Source organism: Salpingoeca rosetta, assembly GCF_000188695.1.
Source record: "Salpingoeca rosetta unplaced genomic scaffold supercont1.24, whole genome shotgun sequence".
NCBI classification, from domain to species: domain Eukaryota; class Choanoflagellata; order Craspedida; family Salpingoecidae; genus Salpingoeca; species Salpingoeca rosetta.
Genome location: NW_004754910.1, coordinates 492,222 through 515,171, shown reverse-complemented (window position 1 = coordinate 515,171; position 22,950 = coordinate 492,222). Strand labels below are relative to the sequence as shown.

The window sequence follows — 22,950 nt, the reverse complement described above, 5'->3', positions numbered from 1 at the left end:
ATGTGTGTGGCTGGCTGGGAAGACAACTTCTGTTGGGGTGGGATCATTGGTTGAAGATATGAATGATTTTCGGTGACCTCCAAGGACAGCACACAACAACAACACTGGCAGACCAAACTGTCCGCAACCAGCGCAACAGCAGCACCTGAGCGAGTGCTGTGGGGTGGAGGTGTTGTTTGAGTTGTTCTCTGGCTGGCTGGCTATTCGCAGAGCGCATACTGGCTTGTGTGTGACAGCGCCCACGCAAAAGCACGCAGGGCTGGAAGGCCCGATCGAAGCGAGAGGGAAGGTTTAACGCTTTAACGATCGCGAGGGTGATCAGTGTCAGAGAGTGTCAGTGTATGGCGTGAAGTGCTGAGGAAGGACACCGAGACAGCGAGACCAGCAAAGCACCAAGATGGACGAGATGGAGGCGTGGATGGCAGAGGCGGGGTTGACAGATAGTGTGAAGGACACGATTCGAGCTGTTGCCAACGGCATGTCGACCACTAATGTCAAGTCAGTCAGAACCCCTTAGCATAATGCAATGTGAGGGCTGTGTTTCTCTGTTTGGTGCTGCGGCTTGCTTGTTGTTTTGCTTTCAGAAACGCTCTCCTCACAGGCCCGCTGTTACCTTACGGGTTTCAGTTTGAATGCTGCAGGGCTCCAGGACAAAGGTACCAAGGCGCTGGCAATTGCACTGAACATCAGACCCAACAATGACATTCGGGTGTTGTAGTGAGTCGCTCCGCGCCTTTGTGTGTGTGTGTGTGTGTGTGTGTGTGTGTGTGTGTGTGTGTGTGTGTGTGTGTGTGTGTGTGTGTGTGTGTGTGTGTGTGTGTGTGGAGGGGTGTTCGGCGCACTCTCACTGACTTCTTGAGTGTAATCGAGTGGTTGCTCTGCTGCGTTGTCTGAGTGATTTGTATCGCCTGCTTGCGATGCACAACAATGATGTTTTGTGTGGGCGCTGGTTGTTTGTGATTGCAGCTTGGACGGCAACTCGATTGGGAAGGAAGGCTGTGTTGCGTTGGCTGGTGCACTGCGCGGACACACTGGACTGCAAACGCTTTAGTAGGTGCATTTGTTGGTTTGTGAGTGTTGATGCTGACAGCGTGCTGTTGCATGAGTTGTGCAATGAGTTGACCTTGCCATGTGCTGTTTGGTGCTGCGATTGTGTTTGTGTGTGCGCGCGTGCGCGTGTGTGTTGTGCTTTGACTTTGATTGCAGCTTGGGCAACAACTCGATTGAGAAGGAAGGCTGTGTTGCATTGGCTGGCGCACTGTGCGAGCATACATGGCTGCAAACTCTTTGGTTGGTCTGTCTTGTATTGTCCCGAATCGCACTCGCGCTTGTGCTGCAATTTTTGTGCTCTTGCACTGTGATCCTTGGAGGTTTTGCTCCCTCGCTTCGGCTTTGACATGTGTGAATGGCACAGCTGCTGTCGTCCTCACATCAACTGTTTCTTCTCTCCTTCAGGCTCGAAGGAATTGGCAAGGATGCCGCCCGCGCGTTCGGAGTAAAGTGGCCGATGGAAAGCAACTACTGCCTAATTCTGTACGTCCCCTTGAGCCAGTATGGCCCCTACTGGTGTTGTGCCTTGTCCGTCGACCATCCAACGACGCAAATGCCCACCTCATGCTGCGACGTGTCATTTATCTCTGCTTACTGCCTCCAGAACTAATTCTGAACGGCGGGCGTTTGACGAAGGGCAGCGCGTGCAAGACCAAGACAAAGTGCAGGTAAAACCACAATGCACAGTGTACACAAACATCATCATCATCAGCCCGTCTTGTTTCAGCTACCCCCCCCCCCTCCACTCGTGCCCTCATCTTCGTTGTCTTTGTCACATATCGTCCCCCCCCCCCTTATCTACTTCACCCATGCATGACAGCAGGCACAAAATGGAAACGACACCGCCGTTCCCCGTCCGCGTACGGCTTTCTGAATTATGCATGCAAGCATGTCCGCCAATGAAGTCGTTTTGTCGTGCCTGTTGACTGCGCATGACGTTTTGTCGTGTTTGTTGGTGTGTGTTTTTTATTGGTTGTACACTAAGCCCAAAGTGCCAGAATCAATGGCTCACAATTCATCTCTGTGAATGCATCGTCATGTGCCTGCGTATCTGTGTGATGTATGTTTAGTTTCACGTGAGGAAATTGAGCGCCTTCAACGCGACATGCAGGAGGAGGACCAACAGCTGCAACGAAAAGGTGGACTGGTGGACAGTCCGTCACATCATGAGTTGACATTGCCAGCCAAACACCATGCCCGTGCCTCTGTCTCCCAGATTATCCCGGGTACTCTCGTGATCATGTGTTCACACGAGCGCCTGAATGTTGTTTGCGTTTGTTGATTTCAGGTGAGGAAATCGAGCGCCTTCAGCGCATCATCCAGGAGAAGGATCAACAGCTGCAGCGCAAAGGTGGGCTAACGCATGGTCTCTCCTGTGGTCGTGCCGGGATCATCTTGAATGCTGATTGCACTCCTTCTACCTTGATCTCTCGACCAATGCAAGAGCACCCTTACATTGCCTTTCTTCGCCTTCCTCGTCTCATCTTCAGCCCCATTCACCACTCTCAATTTTGCACATCTGCAGAGGAACGGCTGCGTCAACTGGAAGACCAAGCAGGTGCGTGCACGTGCCTGTTTGTGTGTGTGTGTGTGTGTGTGTGTGTGCGTGTATGTGCGTGCGCGTGTGTGTGTGTGTGTGTGCGCGCGCGCGCGTGTGTGTGCCTGTTTGTGTGCGTGCTCCCCACAACAAGTACGAACGTCGGTGCGCTCTCATCATCAAGTACGAACGTCCGTGCGCTCTCATCATTTTGGCTCTCACCATTTCTCTCGCACTTTCTCCTTCCAATAATGATGCAGAGTCCTTCTTCAACCTCAACCTGGACCCAGCCCGCTTCACGACGAAGAAACGCGTCAGAGACAACAAGGGCAACCCCGTCAAGGGTGCGTTCGGCAAGCTGTACCGCAGCACGCTTGCTGGGCACGATGTGGCGCTGAAGGAAGTGGACGATGTTGAAGAGCGACCACGACTGCAGCAATTGCTGACTGAGATGTACAGCACGACAACAAGTGATGGTGACAGCAAGCGTGTGTTGCGAGAAGTGGCCGTCCTTGCGTCGCTCCGCCATCCGAACATCGTGCCTTTCCTCGGCCTCTGTTACGACAACGACCACAACACGCTCTCCTTCGTGCTGAGCTGGGCGGAGAACGGGTCTCTGTACGACTACACACACGTGCACAAGAAGAACCTGAGTGATGTTGACAAGCTGCGCATCTTGAGCGAGGTGGCGGCTGCCATGGAGTTCCTGCATGCACACAACGTCGTTCACCGCGACCTCAAGTCGCCCAACGTGCTGCTGGACGCATCCCTCTCTGCCAAGGTGACGGATTTTGGCCTGAGCGCGTTCGTCTCAGAGGACGCATCTACGATGACACATGTTCGCGGCACGCGGTTCTGGGAATCGCCCGAGCAGCTTTTTGGACACGACATTCGTGCAGACACGGACGTGTTCTCCTTTGGCTGCGTGGTGTGGGAGGTGTGGTTTGGCGTCGTTCCTTGGCACCACGGGCCGTACAGCAGGGGTGGCATCACTCAAGCAAGTCTTGGCATCAGGTACAGCAACCTCGAGTACCTGCCGCTTGATGCAGAGATCAATGGACGGCGATTGACGTCTGCGCTTCAGGCGCTGCTTTGTGTGTGTTTTGATGCGAGCGGCAACCGGGTGGACTTTTCTCAACTGCACGCCGCCCTCAAGTCGCAACAAAGGGCAGCTCGTGATCAGGAGGCGGACGATTTGCGGGAACAGCACATGCTGCTGCACGGACCACCAGATGCGGTGTGGAAGTTTCCACAGCAGCTGCTGGCTGCGGTGGACGCAACGCGTCCACATTGCACCACTTCAACTTGACGAGGACGCCGTCACTGAGGTGTGTGTGTGTGTGTGTGTGTGTGTGTGTGTGTGTGTGTGTGCCTTGGTTCTTCCCCATGCACCCAACGATTTCACCTCAGCTTGTTGCCAGCATTGTGCTCTTCGTAGATTTCTCACTTTCGCATCCAATGTGAACACACACACACACACAAACACACACACACATAAACGCACACACACACGCATACACGCACGCACGCATCCAACATACGCTCTCTCTCTCTCTCTCTCTCTCTCTCTCTCTCTCTCTCTCTCTCCCTCTCTCGCTCGCTCGCTCTCTCTCTGAGGGTAGAGCGTAGGTTTTCGGCTTGTCCATCTCTGGCCGATCAGGACAATGGTTCAGGTACGATCATAGATAGAACTCCCAGAGATCCAAACATTAGGCCGGTAAGTGCGACCCAGGACGAAGTAATAAGGCGAACCACTAGAGGACTTAAATCTATACGTCCAGTTCTGGCTACTAAGGAGATCGGCATATGCAATATCGCAATAACAACAACAACGACAGGCGTCCCCCGCTTGTTTTTTTTTGTACCGGATAACTTTTCGTTTGATTTTTCTTAGCGAGGTCAACAGATCGATTTATTCTAACCGCGTCACGTTGAAAGTCGAGTTGTGCGGCTGGTCCGACTGTCGAGTGTGACTCTCTCTCTCTCTCTCTCTCTCTCTCTCTCTCTCTCTCTCTCTCCCTCTCTCGCTCGCTCGCTCTCTCTCTCTCGTCCACCCTGCAGCTTGTCCATGCCGCTGGTGGCCGGACCGCCGAGCAGAATCCGCGCGAACCGTTTGGCCGCACATTGTGCCGCGTCGCCATCACGTGGTGCGATCAGAAGCTCGTCGCCTTCAACGGCGCCCTGCACCGCAACACCACCCGCTACCGCGGCCACCTCACCAGCGCCAGCCACCCGTTTGCGCCCAAATACGACCACGACACCACGACGGGCCAAGCCACAGTTGCTGAGGAGCGGGCGGTGCTGGAGCGTGTCACCCGCGTTGGCGTGTACAGCATGCTCGATCCATCCCTGCTGCCAAAGGACCCGCCACTGCGCATCCAGCGCGTGTTCCACGGCGTTGGGTCATTTGACGCCGTCCTTGGCATCCTGGGTGGCGACTTTGCACAACTGCAGAAGACGGACAAAGGGTGGTACGGTGCTGGCTTCTACTTTACACCAGATCTCGACTACGCGTGTGCGTACGCTCAACCGTGCACGGTGAGCGCAGACCACGACAACGTCCCGCCTGACCTGCACTGCCTCAACCTTGAGCCCGGCAAATCGTACCGCATTGTGCTGGCGTGCGATGTCATGTACGGCAACCCGTATCCTGTGAAACAAACCAGTGTGCATCCAATGCTGCAGGCGATCCCCGTGCAACAGTTGCCGACGCCGCGATGGCGGTCATTTATTGGCCTCCCGCTTGTTGCTGGGCACGACGCGCACGTGGCAGTGGTTGACTTCACCAGCGGCAAAGTCAAAGCTGCATTACCGTTTGAGACGCATTCGCAGTGGACCCAGGGCGATAATGTTCCAGCTGCGGAGATTGTGGTGACAGACCCTTCGTGCGTTCTTGTGCGGGCCGTTCTTGTGTTTGAGGCCTGAGTCCTAGTGCATGTGTGCGCCGTGTTTGTCCGTGTGTGTGTGTGTGTGTGTGTGTGTGTGATTGCGTACGCTTGTGTGCGTGCGTGCATGCATTTGTGTGGCACTGGCTGAACAGCTCAGTGGAGGCCATTTGCCATCCAGTCTCCCTTTCTCCAGCCAACCTTTTCCGCGGCCCCTAGCCAGTTTCAGAGTTTCAGTCCTGTTTTGTTCTCATCATTTCACATCACTTTGATAGCTTGCATTGCCATGATTCTTTCTTTCTTTGTTACATTACACCACCCCTTGGTGTGTTCACTTTCCTCCTTCCGTCCTCGGTCATCACTCAGCACTGTTATGCTCCCACCTTGTTCTTTTACGCACACTCTCCCACGCCGTTCGCTCGTTACGCAGCCAATGTGCCTGCCCTGCTCCTAACTTCACCTTGCCTTCCCGTTTGCTCTTTTTGGTTCTGTCCCTTTTCTGTTCTGTTCTTCCGTCAATAGAAATCAGCGTTGCGTGTGTCAGACGCACACACACACACACACACACACACACACACACACACACACACACACACACACACACACACACACACACACACACACACACACACACACACACACACACACACACACACACACACACACACACACACACACACACACACTCCCCGCCAGAGCACCCAGACGGTACAACGAGCGCGCGCTCAAGCCCAGCGCAACCACCAACAGGGCAAGCGCACCCGCAAGCGCAAGCATCCGCAGACCACACCCCCCGGCCACAGCGGCCAGCGCAGCAATGACAGCAACAACGGCACTGCTGCCACCGCCGCTGCCACCGCCACCACCGACAACGATGAGGGACAGCCACGCAGCGCCCCAGTGACCTCACGAAGCCCCGGTGGCCCGGCCGCAACAGAGCCCCCTGCAACTGTCTAAGCGACAGTCGCAGCACTACACATGAGCCTCGCACCGAGGCACTTGGTTTCTATCTATCTATTGATTCACTTTTCTTTCTGTCTATGAGGCGCGTGCTCTCACACACATTCGCCCATACGCACCGCTGCCCTTTGTTTTGCCGCAATTGCCTTCCCCATCTTTGAGCGCTGGGAGCAGTGTAAGATTTCAGCGAGTTTTCCCCAATAAACACACACACACACACACACACACATATATCAACAACAAGGCAATTTTGCCTTTGGACAAAAAGTCAATTTTTCCCAAGCAGGACAGTTTGGAAGCCGCTCGCTGAAACCGTATGTGAGTGCGTTGTTGGTTGGTTGGTGGTGTGCGTCGTTTGGTGGTTGTTTGGGTTCCTCCTTCCATCCAATACACGCCTTGTTTGCTGCTTGCTTGCTTGCTAGCTTGCTTGCTTGCTGCTTACTAGCTTTTCGGCTTGCTTGCTTGCTGGCTCGCTTCTCAAACACTTTGTTTGCCAACAAATTAGGCGTGTTCACTCAACCAACCGTGTGTCACGTTGTTCACCAGTGTCAAACACACTCACATACACACATCTTCTTCTTCTTCTTCTTCTTCTTCTTCTTCTTCTTCTGCTTCGTTGTTGTTGGTGGCGTGCACCGACTGTGTACCTCACAGTTCCTGCGGTGCGCGCACACGTGGCAACCACACAGTTTCCGACGCCCGCTCCTGCCGCCATGGGAGAACGTGAAAGGCGAACCAGCCAGCAAATCCTGGAAACAAGGGCAGCAGACAAATTCCAAGTCGAAGTCCTCAGGGAGTGAGTGACGCATGTTGTGGTTCTGTTCGTCGTGGTGGTGTGGCTCTGTGAACCCTTGCGCTTCTGCGGACCACCTTGGCGGTGTCGGTTCTTGACCTGCATGTGTGTACGTGCGTGTGTGTGTATACGTGTGCGTGTGTGTGCGTGCGTGTGTGTGTACGTGTGTGTGTGTACGTGTGTGCGCATGTGTGTGTGTGAATGAAAGCCTTGTCTTCTCGTGCACAAGTCTTCCCACGAACACCTTGACACTCCACTCCCTATTTCTTCACCCAGCATTGAAGCGTCTGGCAAGACGCTGTACGATGTGCTGAACATTCCACGGGATGCCACACAAGATGATATCAAGAAGTGCTACCGCAAGGTCAGTTTCACTCACATCATGTGTGCATGCGGTTGTCTGGCGACAGACACTCCACAGAGCACGTGCATCTTCTGGTCACCCCCACACTCACACTCGTCCAATACGTACGTGTGTGCGATGCCTACATCTCATCTGCGTTTCGTCTCTGCGCTACACCACTTTGGTTTGTTCCCCACTTTTCTCGGCCAACAGCTTGCGGTTCGGCTACATCCAGACAAGAACCCAGGCGCAGACACGCAAGCAGAGGTGCGCTCGCTGACACGATTCCTCCTTGCTGCTGCACCAGCAGCCGTCATCTCATCCTTCATTCTTGTTCACATCACATGTTCCTCTACTTTTCAACATGTTACCCGCTGTATTCCACACATGATCTTTCCCCCTCCACTGCACTGCACACATCACATCTCACCCCCCTCCCATCGTCCTCCCCACTCTACACCCCATTGCCGGCAACCTCCCCACTCCCCACCCCATCATGCCGCGCAATCTAACCCTGGTTCATGTTCCTGTGCAGTTCCAACGGGTGCGCTGTGCATTCAACGTGCTCTCCTCGCCGGTGACGCGCGATGTGTACGACAAGCTCGGCTTCAAAGGCCTGCACGTGGCCGACCAGATCCAGCAGACGCAGGTTGACGACGACGAGCTCCACTGCAGCCCCTGCGCCAAGGTGTCGTGGCATAGGAGGGAAGGGAGCGAGCAAGATGAAGTGTCGCTTTGTCGCAAGCTGTCGTCATCTGTGTTTCTGCACGTGCGTGCGTGCGTGTGTGTGTTTGCATGTGTACGTGTAGATGTTTGTGTGGATGTATGCATGTGTGCGTGATTGTGTACGATGGTTCGATGCACTGTCCACTGGTGCGTGCAGTGCCAGCGTAAGAATGCACTCACGTGCAAACGGCTTGCACTGTCGACACACGTCGCCTTGCTGTGCTCCGTCTGCTTGCATCTATCAGTTTATGTTCAACGTCGTTGGGGCGCTGACGCTGGGCTACTTTTGCTGCTGCTGCTGCTTTTGCTTCGACTGCTGCTGCGGTACGTGCGAAGCAACGCGAGGAGTGAGCGTTTGCCGAAAACCGTGTGTGTGTGTGTTTGTTTTGAGGGTGCTTGTATATTTTGTCGTCTCTGTCTCTTTCATGCACACACATTCACAAACATTCACACACAACCATTCACAACCATTCACAAACGTTCACACACACACACACACATTCACAAACATTCACACACATTCACACACATTCACACACACGCAACACAACTGCAGGCAAATGCAACAACACTGCGCGGAAGCTGTTTGGCAAGCGGCTGTATCACATGTATGAGCTGGTGAGTCGTTGGTCAGCAACACGCACACCCATACTCGCAATGCTTGCCTGTGCTTTCTGTATGTGCATGGCTTGACGTCCCTGCTTGGGCCCTCTGTGATGTTCAACACACGAACCCTCTCCCGTCACTTTTTTTTTTGTACATTTCTCATCACACACACACACACATACAACACGCACATACATAACACTCACACACACACACAAACACACGCATAACACACACACACAAACACACACATACATAACACACCACACACACATAACATACGCACACACATAACACACACATAACACACACGCATAACACACCACAGGCGTTCCAGGAAGCGGAGGTGACGCATGTGGTGCAGAAGAGTGCAGACGTGCACGGCCTGAGCCGCAGCACCAGCCCGCGCGAGTCCGACAGCACGTCCCCGCAGTCACGTGGCCGCCATCGCCAACATCAGGGGCAGCGCAACGGCAGCACGCAGCGCGGTGGTGGCAGTGGCAGTGGCGCCAGCAGTCCCAGCAGCAGCACGAGCAGTAACACCGCGAGCGGCAGTGGCGGTGGTGTGAGGCCGTCCCCGCTTCGCACGGGGGTGACGGCTGCCGAGGCAACAACAACGCGCACCGTCAAGACCACGACGTTTTCGCTCACTCCCAACGCTGCAGCCACTGGGTCGGGTGGTGGTGATGGCAGCAGCGGCGCAGCAGAGGTGGTAACGGCGCAGCCGCGGAAGATCACGACGTTCAGCCTGGCGCCGATCGTGCCTGCAGGCAACGCGCGCGGCAACGACGACAACAATCGTGATGATGATGATGATGACGAAGATGATGGGGATGTGTTTGAGGCTGCAGCAGGCGGTGATGACGACCGCGATGGCAGTCGTGCTGGTGAGGAGCAGAAGGGTGGCGAGGAAGGGAAGAAGAAGGGTGGGGAGGATGGAGGGGATGATGGTGAGAAGGCGTCAGCGGAGACAAAGGAAAACGCTCAAGGAGAGGAGGATGACGGCACAGCCACGGAGGGCAACGCGGAGCAGAGCAAGCACGAGCCCAGTGCAGCAGAGAAGAAGACACAGGCGCAGCAGGAGGAGCAAACAGCCGGCAAAGCGGCGGCCGTCAAGTTGGAGGGCGCCGTGCACGTGAACGGCAATGGAAATGGAAATGACAGTGGCAATGGTGTGATGGGTGGGCACGCAACCGTGGTGATGGAGGACACATCTTCCTCTGCTGACCAAGACGTCGACGCTCGCACCCCTACCGCGCCAGCACCAACATCAGCAACATCAGTAACAGCAGATGCAGCCACGCCAACGGCAGCATCGAACGTGGTGATGGTGTGAGCCCGCGAGCACGCGAGCACGTTGGTGCGTGGATGCCGATATATCCCAGACCACGTGCCACGCTGACGTGCGCACAATGCGTTGCACTGCCACCATCCTTCTTTGCCCACCCCACTGCATCGCGTACTTGTCGCCATCGGCCACGCGAGTGCCGTTGCTTCTCCTCCTTCTCCGTCTCCTCCTTCTCCTCCTCCGTGTCTTCATGTCCTCTCAAACGAGCTCACACCTGTTTTACCATGTTTCCCCAACGCATTCCGTTTGTGTTTGGCTGTTGGTCTGCTTGCCAACGTGTAAATGCAAGCTTTTGTATCTGACGCCTGCCTTCCTCTCCTTACACGCCCGCCCCACTAACTCATCCCGTTTTTTTTTTTTTTTTGTTGTTGTTGTCGCGGCACTGTTTGTTTTCATGCTGCTATTGCTGTTGTTGTAGCTGTTGTAGCTGTTCTTTCTTTTCTTCGTGCTTGCTGTGCTTGCATCGTTGTCGACCAAATCACTGGTATCCCACCCCTTGATCTTATTTCCTTGACGCCGCTGAATTGGCTTCCATATGTTGACATTCATTTGTGTGCCGTAGTCAACATTTCACCGTTCACCTTTCACCGTTCATCCTTCGCACTATTCTCCCGTCTCTCCTATCCTGTTCCCCGCCTTTCTGTGTCTGCCCTGCCATGCTATGCTGGTCATTCGTTGTTCCTGCGCGCCAATGTGCTTGCTTGAATGCGCCCTGTCATTTGTTGCTTGTTGTTTCTTGCTTGCTTGGTTGCTTGCGTGATCGCACACCCACAAGTCTTTCATGACCACCTCCCCCCTGCCGGTGTCTTGTTGCCTCTTTCTCGACTGTTGTGATGTTGTTGTTGTTGTAGCATGCGCGCTGACGTTTATTATCCTCTCCCAACCGTGTACTGGCCGTACGTTTGCACATACAAGCGCCCCTTTTTCCTCGCCCCCTCCCCCTCTCTGTCTGTTGTTGTTGTGGTCGTTTTGCCACCTGCTCTTCTCGCGAACGTCTATGCACACGCACACGCGGGTAGGCGGGCGGCTTTTGCTTATGCCCCAAACCAACGTACAGCCCACTCAATACACACGCCAACGGGGCGGCAAGACAAGCAAGGAGGGACAGGGAAGAGACAAGGGGGAGTGAATACAGCGGGGATGACGAGGGAGGGGTCTATCAGTCAGTTCACATGACCGCAATGATCCATGAGCTCGCACACCTGTACACACCTGTACACACCTGCACACACACACACACACACACACACCTGCACACACACCTGCACACACACACACACACACACACACACACACACACACACACACACACACACACACACACACACACACACACACACATAAAAGCCGAATGTGTAACAAGGGCATCTATCACTTGACGGAGGGCAAACAGAATTGGCCTGAGGCAGGCTTGTTTCAAGTGGTCGTGCCTATTGCTTGTCCTGCGGCTTGTCGAGGTTCGCTTCCTTAAATCTGAGGGCAACGTCGACCCATGCCAGAAGCGTTGACGCGTCGCCACGTGGAATGTCAAACTTCTCCGCCAGCGCATCCGGGCTGATGCTCTTGTTCTGTGAGCTGTCTGTGAGAAAGTCTGCCAGCAGGTCTGCCTTGTCGCCCTTGTCCAAACCGTACTTGTGCACGATACGCCGGAACTCGCGGTGGTGTGTCTTGACGACCTCTTCTTCCTCGTTCACGTTGGGCTTCTCCGGCAGCTGGCTGAACAGGCGGCAGTCCGCCTTGTGCTTGGGCCAATGCGCGCGCTGGCACTCCCGTGAACAGTAGAACACCACCTTACATCTTGCACACCGCTTTGTGCTCTCTGTGGTGCACGTTGTGTTGGCGCACTGGCCCTTGTCCGTTGTCGTGTTCTTCGGCCCTGCCGGCTTTGCCTCGCTCATCTTGCCTGGTTGGTGTTGTGCTTGTGCGTGCTGCTGTTGTGGTGGAAGCGTGCGTGCGTGCGTGTGTTGTTGGCTGTATCGTGGCGTGGATTGATGGAATTTGGCCCAAATCTTTCGCCAATCGTCATTATCCACGGCTGCGTCTGTGTCTGTGGTGGAACGTTCGTTCGACAGCTCCCTCACCACTGAACCAGCACCATGCCACGGTGAGTGCATGTGCGATGTGTATGTGTGTGTGTGTTGAGTGTGTGTTGAGTGTGTGTGTGTTGAGAGTGTGTGCTTGTGTGTATGTGTGCTTGTGTGTGTTTGTGTGTGTATGTTCCGTGTGTATGAGTGTGTGTGTGTGTGAGTGTGTGAGTGAGAAAGAGCGAAAGAGCGAGTGTTTGTGTGAACATGCGTCTCTCCGTTTGTGCGTCTCTGCGTATGCCACACTGAGTCCGCACTGACCCTCGCCCCCCCAACACACACACACACACACACACACACATTCGTCAGGTACTACTGCGATTACTGCGACACCTTCCTCACGCACGACTCGGTGAGCAATGCAAGCCGTTGAATGTGTGTGTTTGTTTGTGCTTTGCCCATACGCTGTGCACGTCTCCACTCACTACCGTCGATGCCCTCATGCACGCCCATGTTCACGTCTGCGTTTGTGTCCCCACACACGTGTGCAGCCGTCCGTGCGTAAGACACACAACACCGGTCGCAAGCACAAGGATGCAGTGATCCACTATTACCGCACCTGGCTCGACGAAGCGTCACCAGAGGAGCGCGAGAAATGTACGTCCCCCTGCTGCTGTGCTGGTTTCTCTCGCGCACATGCTCGTGTGTACATGTGTATGTATGCATGTGTATATGTGTATATGCATGTGTATGTGCATGTGTGTGTGTTGAGCACTCCGAGCTTTCTGACACTCATGCATGCTTTTGTTTTCTGCGTTTGGTGATCTTGTCCTTGGGATAGATGGCGCTTCCAACATGGGTAAGACAGCGCAGTGCAAGCTGCCACCACTAACCACGCCAGATGGACGAAACAACACACACAACACACACAACACACACACACACACACACAACACACACAACACACACACACATACACACTGCACGCATCCCATTCTCGCCTGTGACATTATACTGCTGGCCTCATCCCTCATCCGCAAAACCCATGCTTACGCACCTGACGTTGCAATGTACCTTCATCACCTGTCATCGTTGTTTGACTTGCGCTTTGTGGCTCTTTTTCAATCATCAAGGGCCCGGGCCACGTGGCATGCCCCCACCACGTAATACACGGCCCTTTTCCTGTGCTGCTTTGATTGGTTGACTCCTCACTGCATAAGCAGCTCACGTGCCTCTTTCACTCACACTCCTGTCTGATGTGTGTGCGTGTGTGCGTGTTTGATTGTGTGCGTGCGTGTGCGTGCGTGCGTCTGTACATATGTGTGCGCACCGCTCTCTGTGATGCATTGTCGTCAACATCACCAGGTCCGATGGGTCCCATGCCAGGAGGTCCCCCCGGCGGTCCCCCCGGCGGTCCCCCCGGTGGTCCCCCAGGCGGCTTTGGTCAGTGCACTTGCCTGTGCTAGCAAACAGTGGCGCACGTGCTTGTATGTGTGTATTTGCTCGTGTTGCGTGTCAAAACCGTCTGAATCACCCTCCGTGGTCCGCATGCCACTGCTTGATTTTCACCACCATCACCGCCATCACCCATCACCGCCATCACCCACCATCACCACCACCAGATCGCATGCGAGGCCCGCGCCCCTTTGGTCCTCCACGCGACCGCTTTGGCCCGCCGCCGCCCCACATGCGGCCCATGCACGGCCGGCCCCCGATGCCGCCACATATGATGCGTGATCGTCCCCCCTTCCCGCCGCGGCCCCCGTTCCCCGGTGGCCCCCCGCCCCCGCACCACCACCACCACCATCACCACCACCGGCCCCCAGGCGGCTTTGGCGGGCCGCGGCCACCACCACCCGGTGGCCCACCCGGTAGCGGCGGTGGTGGCGGTGGTGGCAGCCGTGATCAGTTTGGAGCGCCGCCGCCACTGGGCCCTCCCGTGGACCATCGCCCCACACACGAGGCCCCGCCCACTAGCAGCGGCGGACCGCCGCCCCCACACTCGCAGGCGCCACCAGCACCACCAGCATCTTCGTCGTCAGGGCCGCCGCCAATCCCACCTGGTCGCCCCGGCGGGCCCGGGTGGAATCCTAACGGCCCACCGCCACCACCGCCACCACAGCACCAAGGGGGGCCACCACAGCCACCACAGCAGCAGCAGCAGCATGATCAGTTTGGTGCACCGCCACCGCCGCCACCAGGCCGGCCCGGGGGCATTGGTGGCCCGCCCATCGTATGAGGTGGCATGCGTCTGTATGGGGTGAAATGCATTTGTATGGGTTGTTGGTGGCGAACGGTTTCAAGGTGTACTGGCTTTGTGTGTGTGTGTGTGTGTGTGTGTGTGTGTGTGTGTGTGTGTGTGTGTGTGTGTGTGTGTGTGTGTGTGTGTGTGTGTGTGTGTGTGTGTGTTTGCGTGAAACTTGTCTTGCAGAGTGTCAATTTTTTCCACATTCTCGTTCCCTTTCAATGAAGAAGTCTACGACACAGAACAAACAACAGTCGTGGTACCTTGGCTTCTTCTTCTTGGTGTGTGTGGGACAACCAAACACGTGCACAAACAGCACCACAGATGAACGACAACGGGCCGCGCACTGACATGCGGCTCAACAAATGGACACACGAGACCATTTGGGTGAAACACAATGTCGGGCATGAAACGACAAGCGAACAACACAAACAACGTGTGTGTGAGTGAGAGAGAGAGAGAGAGTGTGTGTGTGTGTATGTGTGTGTGTGAACGCTCATGTCGTCTACTGCACAAAGTCGAGGGGCCGGTTGAAACCGCCTTTCCTGTTCATGTATTGCCTGCAGAACCAAACACATGCACACAAGGTGAGCACATGCACGCATGCAGTCATGCATGTGTGGACACGTGTCAAAGGGGGCACTCATGTGCCAGCTGCTATTGCAACGCAAGTGCGAGCTGCCATGCGGGGGTTCATGCGTGCGCACATGTGTACACATGCGCGCGTGTGTGTGCACGTCATCATCTAAGCGCAAGCAGCAGCCACAACGCCCCACCACCACAACTCCGTTTCTTCACCCCCTCCGTCTCCAAATCTCTCGACAGACGCGTGCGCACCTGAACTTGCGCGACTTGGCCCTGCGCTTCATGACAAATCCCTCCGCGTTGCCATCAACGTGTTGCCCTGACAGGAGGAGGGGGCGGACAAAGAAACGTGAGACAGTGAGAGGGAAGGTGCTGTTATTGGGAGTGTTAATCCCAAACCGCACATACACAAAGATGAACACAATGCATGGCCTCACACACAGACACAGCAACAGACACACACAGACACACACACACACACAGAGGCACATCCACACACACACACACACACACACACACACACACACACACACACACACACACACACACACATCCACACAGACCCAAGCGTTCAGTCATGTCATTTCATGTTACGTGTTCGTTCACCTTTTGTTGTTCCAAAGCCGCCAAACCCGAGCATGGACATCACAGCCTCTTCATCCTGTGGGTTGAACATGCACCCACGTCAATGTACCATCCCATAAAGTGCATATGCACACATGCGCACATGAACACCTACACACAACCGCACGCACAGACACAGACACACGCACAGACACAGACACACACACAAACACACACACACATAACATGCCCGCTGCTGAACACTTACGTCTGCATCCACTTCGTCTTGGGTTTGAACGTGGCGGCGAAGGAACATGCACAAGTGGAAGAGGTGAGCGAAAGAACAGTAGCAACAACAACAAAGCACCACATTTCAGCAACCTGTGGCCAACGTTAACGCAGACCCTACCCCCACTGCATCACAACAGTCCACAAAACACCGCCTGCTTCCGAATGTGCACCTTACCGACAGCGCCGTGGTCGCCGTCATCCTTCTCCCGCCTCTTGTCCTTGTCCTCATGCTCTCCTCGGTCGTCTCTGTTGCGACGCCGGTCTTCATCACGGCCCCGGCCTCTGTCGTCATGGTCGCGGTCACGACGCTTGTCATAATCCCTGTCCCTGTCCCGTCTGTCGCGCTCATCCCTGTCACGCCCTCTGTCGCGCTCATCCCTGTTGCGGTCGCGGTCACGGTCACGGTCACGGTCACGGTCGCGACGATGCTCTCTGTCGTGGTCCCTGTCACGCCGCCTGTCATAAGAGTCGTCATCGTCGTCGTGGCGACGGCGGTGGGAGCGGTCCCGGTCGTCGCGCGATGACCTCCTGCGGCGGTCGTCATCATCGTCGCCTGCGTATGTTGTGTGTGTGTGTGTGTGCGTATGAGCGCATGATGGAGGTGCAAGCAAAAGCCGTGCACGCAAAGAGTGAAGCGTGTACCCAAGTGCACAGTGAAGTGGCAACAGATGGAGGTCGTTCGCACTCGCTTATTGCCACAGGCAGCAAAACGGAAAGCACAAGCGTGGCGCTTACGGTGGCGGTGGCGATCATCGTCTGGGCTGCGCGAGTGCCTCCTGCGTCGTCTGCTGTCGGGCGAAGGGCTTCCCTCCCGCCGACTCTCTCGTCGACGCACGGGCGAGCGCGAGCGTGAACGCGACGGTGAACGCGGCATGCTCTCGTTGTCGTGAGTTGTGTTCTGTTGTCGTGGCAAGGAAGGCAAGTTTTGGCGATTGGTGAATAATTTCATCCAATTTTCAGCACACACAGGACAAGACAGACATGGCCGGCAGTGGCGCAAAGCGTGGTTGGTGCTCTGTGTGTGTGTGTGTGTGTGCGTGTGTGTGGTGTGTGTGTGTGTTTGTTTGTACCTGTGTGTGTTTGCGTGTGTTGATCTTGCTGCTGGTGTGTTTGCTGTCACGCCACATGCACACACACACACACACTCTCTGTCTGTCTCTGTCTCTCTCTACGTTTGTCGACGCAACCAACGTGCACTCACGCTTGCTTGCAACCGCCCAATGATAACAGCCAAGCAGCGGCGGCGACAGGCGATTGGCAGGTTGCGTGCCACTCAACATGCGGTGGATGAGGACTCCGAAGAGGAGCAGTGGCAGTCGCCAATCGTTGGGCTCAAGCCCAAAGTCAGCGGCAAGAAGATCGTCTACACCGGATTCGAGGTGTGTGCGTGTGCGTGTGCGTGTGCGAGTGTGTGTGCGTGTGCGTGTGTTGGCGTTGCGGGCACGTCTGCTCACGTGTCGACGTGTGCAATGTATGATGTGTGATGAGCGATGTGCTTGCGAGTCCATCTGTGGACATAACCACCTGTCGACGTGTCGATGTGTCGACGTGTGTCCATGTGTCCACCTGTCGACGTGTCGACGTTGTCGGTGCACACAGACTGCTTGCATTGCATGAGGTGGAAGAGCAAGCTATGTATTTCACAGTTGCGCTGCACCACTGTTTTAACTTTGCTTCGTTGCTTTGTCGATCGCAGTTGGCTGGGGAATCAATCAAGCCCGGCGAGTGTGTGATCATCAAGCAAGAGGACCCAGATGGCCCACCGTACGTGGCCGAAGTGCTGGGTGTGTATCAGTACCTGGACTCTGAAGACATCAACCTTGTCATTCGCTGGTATCACCGCGCAGCGGACACGGAGCTCAAGAAATCCGCCATCCCAAAGCTCGAAGAAGATGAGGTGTGCGCATGTGTGCGCATGTGTGTGCATGTGTGCGTGCATGTGCATGTGCATGTGCATGTGCATGTGCATGTGCATGTGTGTGTGTGTGCAGAACTTGAGCTTCATATCGCTTGCGTACCAACGTGATTTCACTGACTTTCGACACCACCTGTCGATACACCAATCGTACATGGACATGCTGCACGTACGGTTCCAGTTGTTTGCAAGCAACTACCTGCAGGATGAGGTACCTGCTGCGTCGGTGGAAGGGCCATGTGTTGTTGTCCACGGCCACGACGCTGTTGCACGAGAGCTCGACAGACAACGCGAGGGCACCACACAGCATGGTAGCAACGATGATGACGATGACGATGGGAGTGATGATGATGAGGACTTGGATCGCTTCCTCTGTCGCTGGTACTACGATGTCCACAAGCGAAAGCTCATGAAATACGAACAGCGGTATGTTCGTTTGTGTGTGTTAGTGTGTGTGTGTTAGTGTGTGTGTGTGTGTGTGTGCGTGCGTGTGGGTTAGTGTGTGTGTGTGTGCGTGTGTGTGTATGTGTGTGTTCATGCTTCCCCCAAGGCTGCGTACGTCGACTTGCTGTGTCAATCACCAATCATCAGCATGACCACGACCATCACCACCTCCTCCTTCTCCACATTCTTCTCCACCTCCCCCCCCCCTTCATCACACCACCAGCCCCGTGAAGGTGCTGGCGATGGAGGCTCGACGGCTGGTGTGTGCAGACACGAACTTGTCGAAGCGAAAACAAAAGGGAGCGCACAAGGAGGCCACCACCACCACCACCAACAGCAGCAGCAGCAGCAGCAGCAGCAGCAGCAGCAGCAGCAGCAAAACACGCGGTGGGAGGCGAAAGGGGACCGCGTCAAAAGGTGGTGGTGATGAAGAAAGCGATGGAGATGTGAGCGAGGGCGGGAGTGGGCTGAGTGACGAGGAGGTGGAGTTTCGTGGCAGCGAGGAGGAAGAGGAGAGTGACGACGATGAGGACGTCGCCAGCGACGAGGATGACAGCCACGCTCGCAAACGCAGCAAGAGGACCACCCGGCGAGGGCACAGGAAACAGGACAAGAGCATGAAGAACAAGAAGAAGAAGAAGAAGACAACGGCGGCGAAAGGCAAGGGCAAGAAGGCGTCGTCGTCGCGTGGGCGTGGGCGTGGTGGCCGTGGCCGCGGTCGGGCTGCGCCTGCGTTGCATGTGCCGACGACTGGCGAGGCGCCGCGACCAGAGGAGCTGGACGCCATGCAGCGTGCACAGCAGCAGCTGCAGCTCTCGGCTGTTGGCCACGTCTCAGAGGCCCTCCCGTGCAGAGAGGTGTGCCCGTGATATTGTGGATTGTGTGTGTGTGTGTGGTTGTATGTGTGTGTGTGATTGTGTTATGTTGTGTTTGTGTGTGTGTGTGTGTGTGTGTGTGTGCTTGTGCTTGCTCTCACCAGCCTTCACCTGCGTTTGCATTTTGCATGTTGCCGTGTGCATCAGGTCGAGTTTTACGAGATGCTGGCATTTATTCAGACCAAAGTCGAGGCCGGCAGCAGCGGGTGCATGTTCGTCAGCGGCGTGCCCGGCACAGGTTGTGATCCCGTTTATATGGTGGAGAGGCCGTGTTTTGTTGTCTGTCTATATATGTGCATCTATGCGCCCTCGTGACCGTGCTTGTAGAGTGGAAGCGCTAACAATTGTGCTGACTATTCCATCATGCATGCCTGCGTCGTGGATCGTGTGGGTTTCGTGGGTGTTGACGCACTTGCGCTTCGCATGCATTGCATTTGGAATGCAGGCAAGACGGCGTCCATTCGTGCAGTCGCACGAGAGTTGCAAGCGCAGAGAGCAGCAGGCGCCATGCCCCAGTTCACGGTGCGTGCACGAGATTGGTGGTGGTGGTGGTGGTGGTGGTTGTGATTACAGACCGGCCTGCTTCGCTGTACGTGCTGTATGTGCTGTATGTGTTGCTGACCTCTCTTGGCGTCTTGTCTGTGCGTTGCAGTTTATTGAGATCAACGGCATGTCGCTGACGACGCCAAAGCAGGCCTACGTGGAGCTCTGGCACGCCATTGCCGGCAGCGACGCTGTGCGTGCACTCACATCACTTGGGCAAGGAGACGGGGGGGGGGGGGGGGGGGAAGGCTGTGGGTGGGTGAGTGTGTGAGTGTGTGTGTGTGTGTGTGTGTGTGTGTGTGTGAGTGAGTGAGTGAGTGAGTGAGTGAGTGAGTGAGTGAGTGAGTGAGTGAGTGAGTGAGTGAGTGAGTGAGTGTACGTGTATGTACGTGTGTGTACGTGTGTGTACGTGTGTGTACGTGTGTGTACGTGTGGTTGTCTGTCTGACTCTCTAAAGCCATCTCTATCACGAATCTGTCCCTCTCTTTCACCACGTCAAGTACCCAGCGTGGCGGCGATAACGCCAGGCCCTCCCCCCTTCTAGTTTCCTACTCACACCTTGACACACACCTGCGCATGCTTCTCCTCTTTTCATTGTTTCCAAAGGCGGCCGGGGTGACGGCTGCGCAGGCGCTGACGCTGCTGAACCACCGCTTCACAAAGCCCTCGCCGCGCCGGCGCACCATTGTTGTGCTCCTTGACGAGGTCGACCAGCTCTACACCAAGAAGCAGGACGTACGTGCGCGCTTGGCCCTGCTTGTGGTGGCCTGCGGTGTGATAGTTTGAGCTGTTGTTCGCGCGGTGTCGTGGTTTGGGTTTGCTCGGCCGCTGATTGTGGTGGCTGCTTGGTTGCCCGGCAATTCATGATGTGGATGGTTTATGTGCGCCAGGTACCGTCCGTCAACTCACTCACACGTATGCACACATACGCACACACACACACACGCACACACACACACACACACACACACACACACACACACACACACACACACACACACACACACACACACACACACACACACACACACACACACACACACACACGTATGCACCACCACATGAACGTCTTCCTTGCACGGTGCAACGCAACCCACCAGGTCCTGTACAACATGTTTGATTGGCCGACGCACGACCACTCGCACCTCATCCTGGTTGCCGTCGCCAACACCATGGACCTCCCCGAGCGCGTGTTTCACCAGCGCGTTGCGTCGCGTCTTGGGCTCACGCGCCTCACGTTCATGCCCTACACGCACAAGCAGCTGGTGGAGATTCTTCAGCACCGCCTGACACAATACGACTGTTTCACGCCAGACGCAATTCAGCTGTGCAGCCGCAAGGTTTCGGCCGTCTCTGGCGATGCGCGCAGGGCGCTCACCATCTGCCAGCGGGCTGCAGAGATTGCGCGGGCAGACACGAAGCCGGCTGGCGCTGCTAATGGCGGCGACGATGGTGTTGGTGGCAGCGGTGGCGACGGCAGTCGTGGTACCAACGGCAAGGACAAGAAGACCAAGAACAAGCGAAAGGGAAAAGACAAGGTCACGGACAAGGGCAGGAAGGACGATGTTGCAGACGACGAAGAGGAGGTGCCACTGAAGGTGAGAATAGTCAGGGTCACATGCTGTGTGGGCACGAGCGCGTTACCACTTTGCTACCTTCCCTCACTCATCCACTCACTCAATATCCATCCATCCATCCATCCATCTCTACCCATCAACCCACCCATCCATCCATCTACCTGTCCATATTTGCGTCTCTCAGGTGACGATCCACCACGTGAGCGCGGCCATCAAGGAGATGACATCATCGCCGCTGCTGCGCGCCATCGAGGATGCGGCACAACAGGAAAAGCTCTTCCTCCTCGCAACCATCGCTGCCTTCAGACGTGCGAAGCGGTGGCAATAGCTGATTGGTGTTGATGGTGGTGTTGACTTGAGGGTGCGCTTGATGTGAGGGAGTGAGTGAGTGTGTGTGTGTGTGTGTGTGTGTGTGTGTGTGTGTGTGTGTGTGTGTGTGTGTGTGTGTGTGTGTGTGTGTACGCGCGCGTTTGTTAGTCTGATGTGCTGGTTGAAGCTTTCGAAGGACATGGTGTGCTCCTTCCATGCGTTCATGTGTGCTTACACCGGTGCTTTTGGCCAATTGTTGCAGAGCTTGGGGTGGAGGAGGCGACGCTTGAGCAAATCACCAGCCTGCATCGCTCGCTGTGCAACAAACTCGCATTGCCCGTTGCCTCTCCAACTGTCATCTCAATGGTACGCGCACGTGCACACATACGTACATGCGTACATGCGTACATGCGTGTACCTATGCATATCCACACTTGTTGCACAACCGCCATCCCATTTCTGTCACACACACACACACACGCACGCACGCACGCACGCACACACACACACACACACACACACACACACACACACACACACACACACTGCCGCTTCTTGACATGCACGTGTGTGTTCAGGTGTGCTCGAATCTGGCCAGTTCGCGCATCTTGCTCGCGGAACCAGCGATGCTTGACTTGCGGAGAAAAGTGCGACTCAACTGCAGCTCGGTACGGACACGAGAATGTGCACACGCCCTCAAGCATAAGCGCGCACATAAGCACATAAGCACACGCACACACACACACACACACACACACACACACACACACGCACGCACACACGCACACACACACACACACCACGATCACAACATTCACGCGCACGCGAGCTGTTCACGCGAAGATCCCTGCCTGTGTGTCTGCCTGTCTTCCTGAAGGAGGACGCGCTGTTTGCGCTGCGGGATGAGCCGGGGGCGAAGCACCTCGCAGCTCAAGACGGCGGCGGCAATGGTGATGCTGGGGCAGAGGATGGTGCAGCTGTGGACGACGAGGCATAGGAGTGACGTGATGTGCAACGTAGCGTGATGTGATGTGATGTGCCAGTATTGGTGGTGTGGGCGCTGTGTGGTTTCCCTTGTCGCAGTCTACTAGGTGACCGTTTAATTTGACAGTCTGAACCCGAATACACATGACGGTTGCATTTCGCATCAACGAGTTCAGAGAGAGAGAGAGAGAGAGAGAGAGAGAGAGAGAGAGAGAGAGAGAGAGAGAGAGAGAGGTGTGTGTGTGTGTGTGTGTGTGTGTGTGTGTGTGTGTGTGTGTGTGTGTAAAAATGTGTGTGTGTGTGAGAAAGAAAGACAATGTGTGCTGTGACAGTGAGAAAAGAGTGA

At 55.5% G+C, this 22,950-nt stretch overlaps 7 protein-coding genes across 7 annotated transcripts; 5 read left to right on the top strand and 2 right to left on the bottom strand.

Annotated features, from left to right (window-relative positions):
* Positions 1 to 78: 78 nt before the first annotated feature.
* Positions 79 to 3,896, top strand: PTSG_08613 (serine/threonine protein kinase; the record flags this gene model as incomplete). Its single annotated transcript, XM_004990346.1, has 11 exons — positions 79 to 498; positions 628 to 714; positions 967 to 1,050; positions 1,207 to 1,260; positions 1,456 to 1,533; positions 1,655 to 1,718; positions 1,871 to 1,910; positions 2,121 to 2,204; positions 2,339 to 2,401; positions 2,576 to 2,608; positions 2,848 to 3,896. Exons 1-11 carry the CDS (start codon positions 398 to 400, stop codon positions 3,894 to 3,896), a joined length of 1,737 nt encoding a protein of 578 aa, XP_004990403.1. The 5' UTR covers positions 79 to 397.
* A 355-nt stretch (positions 3,897 to 4,251) lies between these two features.
* On the top strand, positions 4,252 to 6,585 carry PTSG_08612 (uncharacterized protein; the record flags this gene model as incomplete). Its single annotated transcript, XM_004990345.1, has 3 exons — positions 4,252 to 4,260; positions 4,649 to 5,482; positions 6,169 to 6,585. 3 exons carry the CDS (start codon positions 4,252 to 4,254, stop codon positions 6,427 to 6,429), a joined length of 1,104 nt encoding a protein of 367 aa, XP_004990402.1. The 3' UTR covers positions 6,430 to 6,585.
* Positions 6,586 to 7,145: 560 nt separating this feature from the next.
* Positions 7,146 to 10,236, top strand: PTSG_08611 (uncharacterized protein; the record flags this gene model as incomplete). The annotated part of the gene is made up of 7 exons (XM_004990344.1): positions 7,146 to 7,228; positions 7,502 to 7,589; positions 7,782 to 7,835; positions 8,104 to 8,337; positions 8,540 to 8,618; positions 8,851 to 8,912; positions 9,229 to 10,236. 7 exons carry the CDS (start codon positions 7,146 to 7,148, stop codon positions 10,234 to 10,236), a joined length of 1,608 nt encoding a protein of 535 aa, XP_004990401.1.
* Positions 10,237 to 11,092: 856 nt separating this feature from the next.
* On the bottom strand, positions 11,093 to 12,237 carry PTSG_08610 (uncharacterized protein). Its single transcript, XM_004990343.1, has 2 exons — positions 11,589 to 12,237; positions 11,093 to 11,498 (listed from the first exon to the last, which is right to left on the bottom strand). Exon 1 carries the CDS (start codon positions 12,144 to 12,146, stop codon positions 11,679 to 11,681), a length of 468 nt encoding a protein of 155 aa, XP_004990400.1. The 5' UTR covers positions 12,147 to 12,237; the 3' UTR covers positions 11,093 to 11,498; positions 11,589 to 11,678.
* A 31-nt stretch (positions 12,238 to 12,268) lies between these two features.
* On the top strand, positions 12,269 to 14,611 carry PTSG_08609 (uncharacterized protein). Its single transcript, XM_004990342.1, has 7 exons — positions 12,269 to 12,352; positions 12,642 to 12,684; positions 12,824 to 12,929; positions 13,114 to 13,131; positions 13,406 to 13,435; positions 13,638 to 13,715; positions 13,895 to 14,611. Exons 1-7 carry the CDS (start codon positions 12,345 to 12,347, stop codon positions 14,509 to 14,511), a joined length of 900 nt encoding a protein of 299 aa, XP_004990399.1. The 5' UTR covers positions 12,269 to 12,344; the 3' UTR covers positions 14,512 to 14,611.
* Positions 14,612 to 14,697: 86 nt separating this feature from the next.
* PTSG_08608 (uncharacterized protein) lies at positions 14,698 to 16,887 on the bottom strand. Its single transcript, XM_004990341.1, has 6 exons — positions 16,693 to 16,887; positions 16,133 to 16,510; positions 15,935 to 15,951; positions 15,709 to 15,763; positions 15,355 to 15,421; positions 14,698 to 15,077 (listed from the first exon to the last, which is right to left on the bottom strand). The coding sequence occupies exons 1-6, from the start codon at positions 16,829 to 16,831 to the stop codon at positions 15,023 to 15,025; spliced, it is 711 nt and encodes a 236-aa protein (XP_004990398.1). The 5' UTR covers positions 16,832 to 16,887; the 3' UTR covers positions 14,698 to 15,022.
* Positions 16,888 to 16,938: 51 nt separating this feature from the next.
* PTSG_08607 (uncharacterized protein) lies at positions 16,939 to 22,758 on the top strand (the record flags this gene model as incomplete). The annotated part of the gene is made up of 14 exons (XM_004990340.1): positions 16,939 to 16,963; positions 17,188 to 17,336; positions 17,654 to 17,854; positions 18,054 to 18,298; positions 18,540 to 19,173; positions 19,339 to 19,429; positions 19,637 to 19,713; positions 19,844 to 19,927; positions 20,341 to 20,469; positions 20,835 to 21,332; positions 21,496 to 21,619; positions 21,883 to 21,986; positions 22,199 to 22,288; positions 22,498 to 22,758. The coding sequence occupies 14 exons, from the start codon at positions 16,939 to 16,941 to the stop codon at positions 22,615 to 22,617; spliced, it is 2,571 nt and encodes an 856-aa protein (XP_004990397.1). The 3' UTR covers positions 22,618 to 22,758.
* Positions 22,759 to 22,950: the final 192 nt, after the last annotated feature.